General features: G+C 39.7%; 1 protein-coding gene across 1 annotated transcript; it reads left to right on the forward strand.

Moving 5' to 3' along the window:
- The first annotated feature begins 1134 nt into the window (after nucleotides 1-1134).
- Nucleotides 1135-9931, forward strand: LOC139469276 (homeobox protein unc-4 homolog). The gene is made up of 3 exons (XM_071251420.1): nucleotides 1135-1470; nucleotides 3953-4128; nucleotides 8537-9931. The coding sequence occupies exons 1-3, from the start codon at nucleotides 1143-1145 to the stop codon at nucleotides 9356-9358; spliced, it is 1326 nt and encodes a 441-aa protein (XP_071107521.1). The 5' UTR covers nucleotides 1135-1142; the 3' UTR covers nucleotides 9359-9931.
- Nucleotides 9932-18227: the final 8296 nt, after the last annotated feature.

Below are 18227 nucleotides of genomic sequence, written 5' to 3' on the forward strand. Positions count from 1 at the left end.
GGTATAGTATGGTTTCTCCATGGAAAAACAGATTTCTTAATGGTTTCCAAGTCAAATTGACAGGGAACCTTTCCAGAGAGATTTTTTCCGTCTTATTCCCAATCTCTCATTACTATCGCGATGCTCTTTCACTTATTTCACCACATTTCTGGCAATTTGGCAGTTTACCCTGCGGGTATTTAGTCTAAAGGTTTGCTTTCAAGTACCTCGCGTCAACATGGGCTCGTAAAGCAAGCTCCACCGAGGCAGGCGTATGGCTTCTTCTACCATGGAAGGGACCACATTACCAAATAAATGTGAAAGCTTTCATAGCTTCTGATCGAGGCAATTCATGATTTGTAAACAATATTCAATTAACCTTTAAACATTGTATAAAAGGACTCACTTGTTCCACCCAAACGGCCAAAATATGATAGTATTCGCTGTGCGAATTGGAGTTAAAAAAGCCAGCGCTCGCCTCTGTTGGCTTCAATGCTTTTAAACAATTGTTTATTCGTTCTAGGCGCCACACGTTTGGTCTTTATTCCCCCGTAGCTTTAGGCAGTGAGTGATAGTGAAATGTTTTTATACTTCCACTCCTGTGCTGACTTCCTCTCTCAATCCTTTCATCATCAGACTCAAACGACCACGCCCTCCCCATCGCACTCTCACCGTCCGTGCAAACAGTTTACATTATGTTTTAATAACGTTATGAAACACAAGTGATAATCAATTGTGTTGTTGAACCCCACCCCGTTCATCCCAACGTTCTTCTGACAATTTGACAATTAGAACAATATTGCGTACATCCACTCGTATCATCGATCGCCTCTGCTGTACCCCATTCTAATGTGTATAAAATCTATTAATCGGGGTTTGTTGTTGGCCCCGGGCTGTTTCAATCCATGTGTTCATTATGGGGAACTGTTAACGTCACATTAATCAAATGTCATTTCACCATTTCCCTTTATTTACAGCTATCATGAGCGCTCTTCTCGCTTCAAGCGACAGGCGGGTATGGCTCAAGCCCCGCCCACAACGACCCTACTCAAATCTAGGCTTCTGATTGGCTAGCGGCATGCACCCACTGTTCCGTCTTCCCCATTCATAGATGACTGCCCGTGGAGCTACCGTCAATCTCAGAGTATCTTCCCAAGTGTGCAATGTTGACCAATATCGGACACCACTTTAACTTTCAAAGTTTAAATGCCCAGATGAACCTTTTGGAAACATCTTACCCTCACAGCTATGCGGCCCTGTCAGCGTTACAGAGCTACCCACACTACACCGGACACCTTCCAGGGGTGACAGGGCCTCCTCCTGATCAAATCGCAGCTTTGGATTGTAGCATTAACCAGGGGTATTATTCTACTGGCCCAGTCAAGTTCTCCGTAGATAGAATTCTTACGACGGGGGAGCCTCGTTCACGAAGTTCTTCACCTGTCGTCGACAAAGACGACCTCGGCAAACACGACTCCCCACACAGCAGGGGTAAGTAACTCTTGATAACCGTCACAGCGGTTGTTCTTAACTATCCGTTGCTGATCAATGAATTGTTTTTGAAACATTGATTGGAAATTGTTCAAAGGTAATATAAACAAAAGGTGTCGTGTTCCCAAATGATGGCCAAATTTGGTTTGTGTACATGTACGGTATGATTTTCCTGTTGTTATTGTTTTTATTAATAAGAACATTATGATACTAAAGTAGGTATTTAATACGACTGTCTGAAGGTGTCTTTTTGTGTTATAACGGATACACATGCTGCATATGTCAAATATGTATAAAATGGATCTGGAAATAATAGATCTGTTTCAAACGTTGTTGAGCTTCACAATACTGGCCTTCCTAGGTTTTACTTAAATCATCACATCAAGGCGAATTCATATCATAAAACATTAATCAAAATATGTAAATCGCGATATGTGTAAGTGATACTGTATATGTATTTGTTTTTACTATAATATCGTCTTAACGAAAATGAATGGAAATCAACTATCTGATAAAAGCATATGGATAAATTTATACTGAATTATCAACTTTTCAATTGAAATAAATATACTTTTTATGTGAATATATCTCATGACTACTGGTGACTGCGCACATAAGTCACATTTATTGATGAGACAACGGCTCCATCGGTGCCTCAAATCCAATTTCCAGTCAATTTTAGTCGGCTTTGTTTATGTAGATGTTGGCAAGATGACCATTTACTCTTACACATTACCTACAGAGATGGTCAATAAATCAACACCACCCTGGGCCTAGGAGCATGCTTGTTTGATTAAATACTTTCTGCGAAATCCATTCTTATCTAATAAATACTGAAAACAAGATTGAAATTTTGATTAAGCGGGCGAAATAACTTAGAGCCAAATTTTTTATGCCATTGTGTAGAATATTTGCAAGGCTACAGAATGCTTCCACGATAAAATACATACATTATTTTTTTAAAGTCTCGCATTTCCTCGACGATGTTGCTTTTAGTATGTACATTTCTCGTAACTTGGTCATAAAAATGTCCAAGAACTAATTTTAAATGTAAAATGAAATTATAGTTTTTGAATATCAAGGGGGTACAAGTCACTTAAGTGAACAGTTTACGAGGGTTATTTCGCGACTGAGAAAACATCAGATGAAAATAGGAGTTGTTATTAAAACTGGTACATTTACAATGGAACAAAATGAAGTTTAGTACCTTTAATTTCTTGTTATCCATAAACGCTATCTCTGTTGTTTTGAAAGCATGTGAAACGAATGAATTTCTGAGGATGCTATTTCTTTGAATTGCCCCCCAAAGACCGATGTGCCTTCCGAGATCCAGACAAATTTGATGGAGTTGTTGAGTGATATATTTCCAGCTTCATTCGGTACCGGATAATTTGTATGATTGTATCTTCTTCATCCCATAAATATTGTCCTCGCCCATCAACAATAACGCAGTCAAAGTGTACAGCACATGGCATCGAAGAAAATAGTTTCATATTCCAACCAATCTTATTTCCAACAATATTGTCATTTCGTGTTGCATGTGCGCCACGATTCACTAACTATTAGACACACATATGCGTTACGTGAGTTGTGAGTTATAAACAAAAGCTCATATGTTTATTTATTTATTTAGCCTGCATTAACTCCCGGATCTTTTTTACATGTAAGGGTATTCCTTTATGATAGCTTTTCACATAGCACGTTCTACCAGTCTGCAAAGATAACAAACGTTTTGATTGCTTTATATTTTTCTCGGACAGAAACACCAAATTGTTTGAAAAAAATTATTGAACAAACATAAACAAATATAACAACATAAACAAAATTATTTTAATATTATAATCTCCTGGCTTATAAGAAATACTCCTTATCATTTTCACTATATATTATTTATTGTTTTTCTTTCACTATCGATGTTGGTGTAAATACAGCAGATATATACACTGAAATGGTTGTCTATAAAACACTAAGTTTGACAACAAGGAAAAATTAATTGAACAAAAGGAACTGAAACATTCGCAGATTTGACATTAAAAATGGTTTTAAATTTCCCGAACTCTGGGAAAAGAATGTCACGTTATCTTTTAACAAATCTCTATTTATTTACAAGAACACAATACAAATTCTGAACATTAAAAGAATAATTTAAGGACAATATTTTCATCAAAGAAAAATGTTTTGGGTTTTGCTTGTCATGGCGATGTGTAGTTAAAGTATATAGCCTCACATAATCATCAAAATAAATGTCTTACATTTGTTTTAAGTAGACAACCATGAGAGGAAAATTGACAGCCCTTGAAAAGTTACTGAATTGTTTATGTGATAAATAGATAAACGCCATCTGTTATTGTTTTTATTAATAACAACATTATGCTACTAAAATCCCCACCTGTACAAACGCCACTAAATGTTTTGAGTGTAATCATTTTTCATGAATGTATTCATCACATCATTACATATATTATTGTTATTATTGTTACAGATTCAAAGGACGACGGCAAAGACAGTCAGTCAGTAAAACGACGTCGAACACGTACAAATTTCACTGGATGGCAACTAGAAGAGTTGGAAAAGGCGTTTCAAGATAGCCACTACCCCGATGTTTTTATGCGTGAAGCGTTGGCTCTCAAACTAGATCTCGTGGAATCTCGTGTTCAGGTGCGTTATTTACATGTGCAAGATTTTGCTTCGTTGTAATATTTTGTTAGTTTCGGTTAATAACCGTTCCTAAACCAGATACCCCGTTCTGTGTATTTGGAGAGGTTTTCTTGAAAGGAAGAACAAAGTGATTGTGTTCTTATATAAATTTGGTTTCATCAAGAGCGGCATTATGAGTTGTAAAATAGAGTCAACCGGTTTGGAAAAATATATTTAAGATAATAATCAAATAGAATAGGATAATATATTTAACAGTCAATTCAGTTTACTGATCATATACATATAATGTAACTGTATCGATATTGATTCCAGAATAGTATGTCTGATAGGTGATAGGTGTTACGTTTGACAGATGTAAATCTTTATTGAATACACTTTCTAAAATATTTTCATTTGACAATTGTTATATAGAATGTAATATATTTCTTATTGGGGAAAATATGTTCCAGGGAGTAAAATACGTAGCATCCACATGAGCTCCAAATATGTTGAATTTGTATGTATGTCTAAATGTGTCAATATGTCAATGTTATGCGGTTAACCATAATTGCTTAATCCCTAATCAATGCAATTAACAAAAGTAAATTCTCATTCCTACACAGGGTTAAAGATATTTAGAATGTTATTTGCATAGTATCAAATCTAAATCCAATTAAAATGAATTGAAATGAAGTAAAAACACTCGTTGATGTAAACCATCCATGGTCCCCGTGCCACCCACCCGATCTGTACCCCGGGGCTCCCCTCGCGGAAATATCTCTCTTAACTTTCTCGTATCGTATAACACATGCGGATTGTTTCACAGTAAATATCTGGAGAGATTTTCAGTAGCAGGGCAACGCGTATTTCGAGAGCCATCCGAGTAAACACTTGTCAATTAGAATTAATTACATCGCGAGATGTGAGCTAATAACGCTGTGGCCGAAGGACTACCGTGTGTTAAGTCAGCAAAATACCTTGTCTTTGTATATGGACTTTGACGGACTATAGCCTTCTTATGTCCACACAGCGCGGACATCCCAACAAAACCCGCAGTGTGTGACTACTACTTAAACACTTGTTCAGCGAGCCAACCAATGGTTTAATTCAAGTCTTTATACATTCATATTCTTTCAACCTCTGCGTTAATCTTCCATCACGTAACTGACTCGCAGTCCATCTTCTCACGTATGCAAGGTTTGCGCGTTTCTCGGGGGATGTTGCCGGTGTTGGTAACGTTACGTCGTCGCCGTGATGTCACACAATGCTGGTGTTTGTACCGCGCCGCCTTACACAACTAATGTTTAGACTAACACATATTGTCTAAGCATCTTCATCAGTTTTCAAACCATCGTTCAGTCATGAGGACAATGATGACATTGTCAAGTCATCACAAAACAAAATGAGGTACTCCTTTATGGGACATTTTTCGCATGTTCCCCAAGAGCTCCTGTAAGACGAACGTTATGAAATAATCGCTTTACAAGTTAAGTAGCCCTTGATCATCGACTGATACTCCACTTAAAGTCCGACCCATATCGTTTTGAAATTAAAGCTTCTTATCCCTAATACAGATAACATACACCAGGGATTACATATGTTTTGAAATGAACTACACAGATGCAGTCAGTTGATATACGGGGTTGTAAATATTCCTGTTTAACAAAAGAATAAAATGCCGCATCATCAAACGACGGAAGGCCGATGTAACCTTGCTAAGACACACAAAGGTGGCTTTCATATGTAATGGCCCCCGCTCCTAGAGCTCCACTAACATGCATGTTGAAAACCTTTCACATCATATGTGTCATTGATAGCAGTATGATATATTAATCATCTGTCGTTTACTTTTTCATGGTCTTGAATGAGAAATATTACCGGCTCAGTGAACCGCAGAAGCACCAAGCGGGGAGCTGAGATAGTCCGGGTGCCCAGATTGTCACCATCTTAAATAAAAAAATAATTTATTATCAATATTTATTTTCGAACAAGTGACTAACTATGTGAGATTTTCTTAATTGAAATTCCGTACCAAGAAGTGCTAAGACCTGACGAGCCTGACCCCAATTCTGGTGCAGCGCGCTGTGGCTCTTCCCCCATTATAGAGTCTTTACCTCGGATGCCCCTCAACAAGCATTCTGTATAGCCTTTGAAGCAATTGTACAGCATTTCAATTTATGATTCCACTTTGCCGTCAGATAATAATTGATGCAATTATCTTTTTAAACACTCCACTTTCCTCAGCGTAAGATAATATCTTAAAAAGTTAGCTAATGCTTGCTGATGGCGGTAATTGATATTTCTACGACGTTTTGGCACACCCGAATTTCTTAATATGGAAATCCGCTTATCCAGGCTTCAGCCATAGGCTACTCAACTAAAATTACCCTTTCGACATAAAAGCGTGACTTTTAACTCGGCTAGGACGTATGATATTCAATTACCCAGGGATAGGTTTAGCTAGTAATGAATATAGGTATATATACTCGCCTTTCTTATCTCAAGTTGAGTCTCGATACACTGAGCTCCGTAAGGGAGGGACCAAATCCTCACTGAGGCGGGGCGATTTCAAGATCTTTGTGGACACGTTTTAGCATCTACCCGGCGTGTTGAAGCACCATAACTGCCCGGTCCTTGTAACTGATATCACTGAATCACCGACGTCCTGTCATAATTCGCGGTTAGAGAACCATACATCAACGTTAACAAGGCCCTACCCCGGTCGGGTGCTTGACTAGCAAGACAGGCTATGATTACGACCACCCTATTGACGTTGTCTCGTTAACGCGAATTACTTGGAAATAAGAACAGGGTTGTTTAAACCGTATTTTAACGTATTTACCGATATTATTAAGAATTAGACGACTTTAAAATATGAAATTGGAACCACGCGTCAAACCTTCCATCAGTCCACTAAAGGTGGACTTGACAGGACCCTGGTCAGGAGAATTATATAGCCCTCTGTAATCACAGGATGTGTGTAGCGTTATTCATGTTGTGGTCGAGTTTGAGATCACCAATGAATGAGAGGAGTCATTCAAGGCTGAAATTATGTTAACCAATCTTTTAATTACCTGAATATAATTATACAGTTAATTAACCTTTTCCGGAAATTAGGGTCCGACATGAGAATAACCTATCGTGTATAATTGACTTGATTAAATGACGCAAATACGGTTAGGAAGTTAGCACCGCGAAGGATCAGGGCGTTACGAGTTGCCGGCGTTGTTGATGGACCAAAATAAACAAAGTCATACATTGATTTGCCAGACGTCTTCTTGTCAAAAGGAGAAAATGTTTTCAACTTGGAGTAATATTTGCCCAATACGACCCCGATTCGCAACTTAAAAAGACCATTTATTGGAAAATCAGAAATTATCGTGACCATAGAATCTCCCCAGCGATTAAGAATGGCAGACAATTGGCTTTGAGAGCTTCAGTTTCATAGCACGGCAGTGTCAAATCAATTACTATGAGTATCAAATGAGTAATCATTTAATTGGCTTCTCACAACGGCTTTGTTGTGTATCAGCGTCTATGATAAAGACACGGTTGGAGATGATAATTGTTCCGTGTAGTTCAAACAGGAAACACGGTAATGCGCATCCGCCGAGGCGACCAAGGGCGCAAAGATCGATGGGGCACGGCGCGTGCAGCGATCGTGTCGTCTGCTTGAGTTCTGCTACTTACTAACTCAAGAAGCGGGCAGAAATTGAATGAAAACATTGCTGCTGCTAAACATTACAAGTCTGGTAGCTCTCTGATCAACTCTAGTGTTTATTATGTCTATTAAAGCGCGGGCTTGAGTTACGTTGTAAAAATTAAAACTGCAACGAATTACGATGAAGGATCTCGCGAGATATCGATCGAAATCTCGAGCACACATTAAGGGATTTAGGAGTCGGGGCTGACTGGTTGCCGTTTGTTTGGAAACAAGGCCGTGATCTGCGTAAATGATCTTTCGAAATACGTCATTAAAAGCTAGAAAATCAGATTAATCTGCTCCTCGAATCAACAAAGTGGCAAACGGCGGCTGGACAAATTGAGTTGTCCAATACCCCATACGTTTTCTAAACATCTCACTAAATACAGTCAATGAAATCTATAGGAGAAAATAGAACTGAAGTACATTTATATCGGTGTAATTAGTTATAAGATATTGTGGTACTTAGGACGCAATTAAAAGAGGCTTATCGGGAGTTCACAGAGTGTTAACGTGAACGTAGCTATATCTAGTGCAGGTCCAGAATTCAGTACTCAGTCGATGACTACATTAACGGTGAAACATTATCTCGATCAAATCAGCAAATATGGTACTATCGTGGTTGTTTCAGGCACAAATCAAGCTTAAACTTAATAAGATATTTTTTGCTTTGAATAAAGGACAAATGATTTGATTTTGGCTAAATGTTTATTTTTTTAATTTTAGGTTTGGTTCCAAAACAGACGTGCAAAATGGCGAAAGAAGGAAAACACGAAAAAAGGCCCTGGACGTCCAGCTCACAACGCGCAGCCACAGACATGCAGTGGAGAGCCAATGGACCCAGAGGAAGTGAAACGACGAGAACAAGAGCGTGCGGAGAAGAAGAGGAGGAAACAGGAAGAACGTCTACGCAGACTCGAGGAGAAGAGGCGAGTTTCCGGTGATGGAAAGCTCAAACTGTCGCTTTTGTCGCTGTCTGACCTGTCCAGTTCCGCCAGTGACGGCCCGTACAGCTCGTCACTGTTGTCACCCAATACCAGACCAGATACAGGAAGTGACGACAGCAATCATGGCCAGCCCGAGAAGCGGAAGTGCCCTTTCAGTATAGACAGTCTTCTAGAAACGCCTAAAGTGCCGCGTGGTCGAAGACCGAATTCTAAATACCCACGTGTACAAGCGTGTAAATCATTAGGACCTTTAGCTCTTGGCATGATGCCCCTATTTCCCATAACACAACCAATAGGATTTGTGGTGGAGCAACTCTCCGAAGATGAGTATGATGGTGATAGTGACTCCAATATGCCACACAACCTCTGTGTAAAAGTATCAAAAGACAATGACGAGAGCAGAGAGGAGAAGAACACACCGAGAACAGAGGAAGAAAGTGGTTGTGTTAAGGAGCAACACATTAAAGAGGAAGAACAGGCACCCGAGGAGCACATCGATGTCCTCGAGTGCTCCCGAGACGATGAGGAAGAGGAGGACGCGTTGGAGGAAGAGTTCGATGAGGAAGTTGAGGAGGAAGAGAAGTGTGACAGCAGTCAGTAGATGGTAGCTGACCGAGTAGCTGTACCCGTTAGTCTGTGATGGATGATCCTGTTGAAACACTTTATACTACTAGGGTTCATTGTAGTTGTTTAGCTGAGTTTGAGTTTGAGCAGCTGTACACAGTGTATGCGAAACTGAAAAGACAGCACTGACAACATGGTCGAACCGAAAAGGGTTGGATGGAAAAAACACTGTAAGAAGCCAACATAACTATCCGATTTGTAGGCTGTGATGATCAAGTTTGATCGTTTAAGTATTTAAATAATTTAGTATTGAAGAGCAAGGTTGTTACATTTACGACAAAATGGGCCGTTTTGGTAGAAGCTGTCAAAATCTGTCAAACAGATGTGATAAAAATGTGAAGATTTTGGTATATAGAGCCTGACTTTCATACGCGGACAGTAAATGGCAACGACGAGCTGTCGCTCTGAAGGCTCAGCAACACCCTGTGTGATAGTGCCACTCTGTGAGGCAGTATAGAGTGGGTGAAACCAGTGCACCTGTGTGAATGCTGGTGGTGAATATGTGAGTGTGAATGTGATGTTTGTGGTGTTTAGTTGAGTATTTGTTGAGAATGTGCCATAGCAAAAGTGTAACGAATACGTTGATACTAGACTGTGCTCGAGTCTACATTGGTCACAATAAAACCATATTACATTATAATATGTGTATGTTATTTTTATAGTGTCAAATTGTTGAAGGATTACGTGTTGTTATCTATGTCATCTCCAGAAACGTATCAAGAAATATACTTTCACATCGTTATGCAGAGTTTATTTCGTTATGAAACAGTTTGATAATTAAGGAGCTGCATTGCAGTATTTCTGCTGAGATAAATTGTGTTTTTTCGATATGGCAACCTGTGTTAAGTTTTCTCATACAATCTGTCTTACCCCTGTCTCCACCCCCCCCCCCCCCCCCGCCCCCCCCCCCCCCCCCCCCCACACACACACACACACACACACTCCCCTCTCTCGGCTTTTTCTCTCAACCCCCACCCCCTCTCGCACTTTCCCTTCTCCACCCCCCTAGTAGTTTGGAGCAAATGAGTTTTCTCACGTTAAATATATGTACGCGACTTCGCGAGGCACATCTTTAGTCTAATACCGCATATGGGCAGACTGAATTGTCACCCTGCCGGGTGTCGAAACATTCTGTCGACATTCAATCTTGGTCTTCAACACGCTAGAACCGAGTAAACTAAACCATGACGAGTTATATAAATATCAACGAGGAATGTTTATATTACAATAATTACATTTGAAGAGCACCATGACTGAAGAGGCTAATAATTATATAATTTCATGCATTTTAAAATTTAAATTGGTCAGATAATTTTGAGATTGAGATCTTTGTATTCATTTCTTTGCATTTGACAAAAAGAATATGTCTATTCCTGGAACTATTAAACGTGGAACAGTTAATCAGCAAGGGTGGTTTTATGCAGTGTAATTGACCCACAGTTTTACTGCATTATGTAACCTGTAGATATTGCAAATAATTAGAATAGTTTATCAATGAGTTTAAATATTTCTAAACACAATCTTTTGAGCCACAAAAGAATATGTAAAAAAGTGACTAGAGTAATAAACCCAAGGATACACATTGATGTTTATTGTTATCTGAAAGATATCGATTGGTCGAGGTCATCAATTTGCCTGCATCGTGATTCACGCGTCATTTGATAATCACCTGTACGCTTGCATCACGGTCATTAGTTGACTAAAACATATTCATACAACTAATGATCAATCTATTCTTCAAAGTGATAATAAATACAAAATGCGCTGTCATACTGTTAAATGTTAAACATATTTAAACTGCTAAAACGATCAGTACAAAACTTGATGCAGAGACAGAGATGTTTTTAGGACAGCCGTTATTAGCCTGTTTATGTCTTGTCGCCGAAAGAGCTGTTGAATGCAACTGAGCATTGATGAGAGACGTACAGTGAAAAAACAATCCCTGTTAAGCTATAAAGGCTAGGGATGTCATCACAGATATTAGATGTGTATAGTTGGGCGTCCAGCCTCGGACGGTTAATCTCTTTGGAAGGTTACTTATTAATAATTAACTAATAATAATTTAATCACTGGTCCTTATTTAGTTTGGTTTGTTGTTTAACGCTGCACTCAGCAATATTCCAGCTATATGACGGTGGTCTGCAAATAATCAAATATGAACCAGACAATCCAGTGACTGAGATCATGAGCATCGTCCTACGCAACTGGGATACTACGGCATGCATCAACCAAGGTCAGCGAACCTGACCACCCGACCCGTTAGTCGCCTCTTACGACAAGCATGGATTGCTGAAGACTAATTCAAACCTGGATCTTAAACAGGGGCGTTATTACAGTTAATGTTCCATAGAAAAAAAGTACCCTATTTAAGTTCGTTCCAGTGTGTGCGCCCTCGCGTGTGTGTGTGTGTGTGTGTGTGTGTGTGTGTGTGTGTGCGTGTGCGTATGCATATGCGTATGTGTGCATTATTATTTTTTATTAAAACGTTGAAATAATATTCAAATTATTTATTTCATCAAACAGATGTCGGAATAGATTGTTTAACTGACAGAAATGATAATAAAACAAAGCGTAGTTCATGAAGGACTTTTTACGCCGCATATATATTTTAGACATAAGAACGCTAACAAGCACACCTGGCAGGATATACATTCACTGATGAAATATTTTTCTCTTGGTTAATTCACTCTGTCAAATAATATGTTTGAATTCCAGACGCAATTACATTACCATTATCATTATCATCATTAATTTCTAGACACACGTGTCAAGCTACTGATAGCATAGAGGATTCGCGTGATTGATCATACTTATATCAAGACGTTTTACGTCGGAGAATTTTGTAACCATAGACCGGCAACAAATGAAAAGATCAAATAAATCTTCTCGACACAGCCCTAGGGTTATTGTAACTTAGTTCGTTGTTATGTGTAGATGAGTCAGTTTTAAGATTTTTTTTGACGATGTAAGCGTTGTGTTCTCGAGTGAAATAAAAATTGAGATGAAAGGAGTGGTTGGGTTTTGGAGATGACTGGGTATAAGGGAAAGTGTTCAAAGGTTAGTTGAAACTAGTGTATATTTAGTTATTATTTTACAGTTGTATATTATATTTACTAATTTTTTTAGATTACTGGCCGAGGTATATCTTGCACATTAAACAAAAAAACAAAACCAAACCGTTTGGACTTTATCGCTCATTGACAAAATAACCTGCCTTGTTACAGAAGGAAACAGATTTTAACTTCTTGTAAAGATCATTGAATCACAATTGTTCTGTAATGGACAATTATTGTACTGTTATGGACAGTTATTGTTACATCAGTAAATAACACCCTACTCTTGACCAATCAGAAGCTCATGTTACTCGTGAATGGTGTTGGGGTATTTTGTTCTTAAAAAGGGCGGTGGGGTAGTCTAGTGGTTAAAGGTATTGATCGTCACAACGAAAACAAAGGTTCGATTACCCACATGAGTACACTATATGAAGGCCATTTTCTGGTGATCACTCGAAGCCATATGGCTGAAATAATGCTACGGGTGGTGTGAAACACTCACTCACTCACTCAAGGGTCTGGATGGTTCATTTGTGTAAGTCGCGCTGTATTTGTTTGTGGGAGTTATGTCCCTTATACACCAGGAACCGCTGTCCCGGGTTCGAATCCCAGATTCAACCCTGGTCTGTCAGGTACAGTAAACCTATACGACCTGCTTCCTTTTCGCAATGATACCTGCTCCGCCAATATTAGCAACTTAAACAAGCATGCGATATTTCTTTACGCACACCAGCATTGATTTCGCATTTACCAGCATCCTTATGAAACACACGACATTTATGTGCAAGCACAAACATTTTTATCAACGTATTACGTTTCAATGCGAGTATGCATCACCCGAATCTGACATATGATGATGAACACACCATATTAAAAGACGTATGCTACAAGCGATGTTGACCGCGATATATCACAATGTGTGAAATATCGTACTGGGTATAAAATCGTGTATATGAATGAAGTGTATACGGCACTAGGACGATGAAGCACGAGCATATCATAAGTTTACTACGAATATAACACGAGGTTAGTTCGATGTCAGTGCGATGTCCTTACGAAATCCAACCGATGTTGGCACGATATAGAGTAATACGAGTTAGTTGTGAGCTTACTTCTAGCTTAACACGATCTCTACGAGTTTATCACGATATGAACACGACTAAACTGCAACAGGAATAGGACCGACTTTTGGCGCGTTTCATTGGTATTGGCAGCCTAAACAACACAGTGATTATCTCAGCAACATGGCACACCAGCAGCTAGATGTTTATTTCCAGTACAGAAGCTATGTGGTTCCGGTGATTGCGGCCTTCATCTTGGTTGTCCGCAGACGTAAGCGAAGGGAAGAGGAGGACTGACGCCGCGGTCAAGTCCAGCGGAAGGTTTGGGTGAGGAGTTTGCTTCTTCGTCGGCCGCAGTTTGGCTTCTACGATACCTTGCCACAGGAGCTGGCACGAGAGAACAGGTCAGGGTTGCAAAGCCTCCCGCGGGTGGACCCGGGGTTTTTACTGGAGTTTCCGGGTAGGGTCGGTCCAAGGATAGAAGCAGGTGACCTCCATTAGGGAACCACTGGGGTCAGCTCTACCCCTGGCCATCACTCTCCGCGACCTGGCGACTCCTACAAGACCCCCGGGTATGGGTTCAGGGTGATCAACAACACCGGTTGATGGCTTGGGCGTGGCAATCCCGAAGTCATCATCATCATCCTGCTCCTCGACCTCCTTTGCCTCCTCATGTTCCTCCTTCTGGTCCCTACCTTTCCCCAAGAGACTCGGGGAAGCATCTCAGGTCCTGCCAGCCTATCATTTTTTAAGTAATTTGACCTCTGCCTTGGCCGGATCCCAATCCTAGTTCTGTGTGGTTGTGGTTGTGGTTGTGGGTGATCTCTCCAAACTTGGAATGAGGTGTGGGGGCTGGTCCTTGGCCTGGTCCTGGCTGTGTGTGGGTGGCGATTACCTCTCCCTCCCCAACTCCATTTTCCTTGGACCCGTCCTCGCCCGCTGTCTTGTCCCCAGCCTACTCCAGCCTTCCTTCGGTGTGGCATACGGATACTAAAACACTGAAAACCTGAAACTTACTGCAAACGGGTATTAAACCCTGGAAACGCACTGGACTCTCCTGACACTCTCTGTAAGCTGATTGCTGGCGAGGGACGCGACCCGTTTTTATACTCGTGATGATCTTGCGTAGCTCGTATGATAAGCTCGTATTCAACACGTGATTATCGAAGTAAGTTTGTGGTATATCGTACTATGCAAGTGTCCAGCTCGTATAAACATCGTATCATTGTTGTGACAAGGACGCAGTTTGCTCTTCCCATGAAACTTAACACGTGTTGTCCTCGTATTAATCGTATTCTCATCATGTCTATCGTGAAGACATCGTACTCACATCGTGTCTATCGTGAAGACATCGTACACACATCATGTCTATCGTGAAGACATCGTACTCACATCGTGTCTGTCGTGAAGGCATCATACACAGATCGTGTCTATCGTGAAGACATCGTTCTCACATCGTGTCTATCGTGAAGACATCGTACTCACATCGTGTCTATCGTGAAGACATCGTACTCACATCGTGTCTATCGTGCAGACATCGTACTCACATCGTGTCTATCGTGAAAACATCGTACTCACATCATGTCTATCCTGAAAACATCGTACTCACATCATGTCTATCGCGAAGACATCGTACTCACATCATGTCTATCGTGAAAACATCGTGTTCACGTCGGGTCACAAATACCCCACAAGGTCATTACGAGTGCACGTGATATACACGAGCCAGCTACGAACAAATATCAGGCACAACACAATTATATCACGAGCAGGACACGATGTAACACGAGTATTGGAGATATTTGGAACATGCCGAAAATACCTCCGACATCGTGAGTGAGTGAGTGAGTTGGGTTTTACGCCGCTTTTAACAATATTCCAGTTATATCGCGCCGTGTCAGCTTAATGTGGAAGGAAAGCCCGAAGTGATGCAGGTCTCTGACGTTTACCACTTCAGTGCAACCCACGAGCACGGGTATGGTGCTGAAAAACCTAGAAACATAATCAGGGCGAACCGGGATTCGAACCCACAATCATAGGTTTCTGGCGTGCCCAAGGGACGCAACTCTGCACATCGAATCGCGGCGCCTTAGAACGACTGGGCCACCCGTGCCCCCTCCGACATCGTGAACCAAGCACGATCTCTCACGATGTATCACGAGCATAAAGGAGCTAATCACGATGTATAACGATCTTTCACACGAGCGTAACATCGTGATATATCGCGGCCAACATCGCTGAAGTGGACGGGTCGCCTTACTCTCTGAATTTCAGTTCCGATCTGTTCGATATGCCACTAAAGCTAACAGCTTTGAAATATTTGATATTTTACTATCGAACACAACTTCAGTTAAAAAAGTTCATTATTCAAATTAAATAGATGGGTGACGATAAAAATATTTCCATAATTTATATCAGAGGAATGATTGAATACAGAGGAATGATTGAAAAAATACAAAGGGTGTAAGATGGTACAAAAACAGTTTTTGTCATACATTAGTCACGTGTCAATTAATGTTTACCTGAATCGGTGTTTAATGCACCTTAGTTTATTATGATTAATATACAGACCTACAGGCCTAACTGCAGACATCTACCACATCAATGTCTGTAACATGTGGTGTGTGGTTGAAGGGTCGAAAACAGGAGGAAATAAGGGCCCTTTAATGAATTGTAATACTTCTTTAACACAAAACCACAAAGAACACAAAAGTTCAAACACGGAAAATATTGCAGTTACCAAGTCTTTGAAAGGCATTTATCGTTTTCATCTAATTTGTTAATCGTTAATTTTATGTGATGTTTCTGAAATAAAATGAAATATTTTGAGATTTAAATTGGGATCGATGTAATAATATCCCAAATGTAAATTCATAGGACAATTATCGAATGATGAGACCCGAATTAAAAATAACATGAAATAGAAAATATCGTGGAATGAATAAATGTTATTATCTTTGGGTGCATCCATTTCTCATGAAGTTAATTTTGAAATATTTTTTTCGGATTTATTAATGACAAATTCGTAAATATTGACTCATAATATAAAAACGTGTACATGAATGTCCTTGTTAATATTAAGTTTGATGAATAAGCTGAGCGAAAGTCTGCCGCTCATGTATTTTTAGTCAAAACTATTTAGTAAAAAACTCCACATGTTTGTTCGATATTCTAAGATATTATACACAATTTAAGAGTGTATCATCATCATCGTCATCATCATCATCATCATCATGATGATGATCATCATCATCATCATCATATTATTATTATTATTATTATTACAGGGTTGTAACGAAGTACATCTGTCATAAGAATGGATAGCTAAATCCCTTGTTTGGGTACCTGTTTTTGCATGTTGAACACAAGGTATATGAAGTAGTGTTTATTTTAACTTGCATTTATTTCAAGCAGTATAAAACAGGAAATAAATAAATGAACAGCATGGTTTAAGATAGATAACTTCAGTCCCACCAAGGAGGGGACACGGGTGGCCCAGTCGTCTAAGGCGCCGCGATTCGCTGTGCAGAGTTGCGCCCCTTTGGCACGCCAGAAACCTATAATTGTGGGTTCGAATCCCGGTTCGCCCTGATTATGTTTCTAGGTTTGCAATCACCATACCCGTGCTCGTGGGTTTCACTGAAGTGGTAAAGGTCTGAGACCTGCATCACTTCGGGCTTTCCTCCCTCATTAAACTGACACGCCGCGATATAACTGAAATACTGTTAAAAGTGGCGTTAAACCCAACTCACTCACTCACTGTACCGTAGGATTACAATACTTTCTTTTCTTATATGTAAAATAAGCTTAAAAATCTTTCATTCAATATTTCTTTTCTGAAACTGAATCCATATATACATTTATGGTAAGCACATTTCTTTCATTTTGGGAAAGAAAGTGTGAAGGAAATATCGAAAACATAGCGCTAACATTTGCATATATACCGTGCTTCATCAAGGTTAACTATAGAACCAGTCTAACAGAAGGATCCCGTGTAAATCGATATGTGTGGCTTCTAGATCCAGCTTCTCCACAATGGCATTACTATTCCAGTCTCACTATTGGTAACACTGGCAACATGATTGTAGCACTGAATTTCCCGACTTAAAGTACTGACGGCAGGATTTTTCTGAAAAATACAATTTATTTCAGAAAATACCGGAATTTTTTTTTTGTCTCAATGTCTTTTAAGTGTTCATCCGAAAAAATGTGTTGTGAAAAAGAATGAGAAAAAACACATGTTTGTCTTGAAGCAGGGGTTGAAAAATATCTTGGCCCTAACCAACATATCAGGCGCTCCCAGAATATTATTTTACTCCTGTTACATATATATTTGCTTATGTATGTGTGTGGGATCTTCATATGCTTTTTAGAGTGTTTTTTTGGTGATATGGATCAATAAAACAGTAAGGCGGACGCAGGTAATCTTAAGGAAGGCGTGTTGAGTGGATGCACTTCGAGATATCCGGATATTCGACCATTGCCCAAAAACAGTGATGACACTGTATGTGTGAGGAGTCCCGAACAAACACCGAAAACGAAAGTTATTCGAAGTTAATTATGAAAAATATAAGAAAGGGATATCCACGAGTTTAAAGTAAGTTTCCAAATAAGACACATGACTCAAAGATATATCAAAATGTGATCAATCATGATATTCAAATGACTTATTTACACTTCACATTCATCCGTTGGAGCAATTCGATATTGTTATTCACTTCATGTTCGATAA

This window comes from Haliotis cracherodii, unplaced genomic scaffold (genome assembly GCF_022045235.1).
Source record: "Haliotis cracherodii isolate W230 unplaced genomic scaffold, xgHalCrac1.p SCAF_2, whole genome shotgun sequence".
NCBI classification, from domain to species: domain Eukaryota; kingdom Metazoa; phylum Mollusca; class Gastropoda; order Lepetellida; family Haliotidae; genus Haliotis; species Haliotis cracherodii.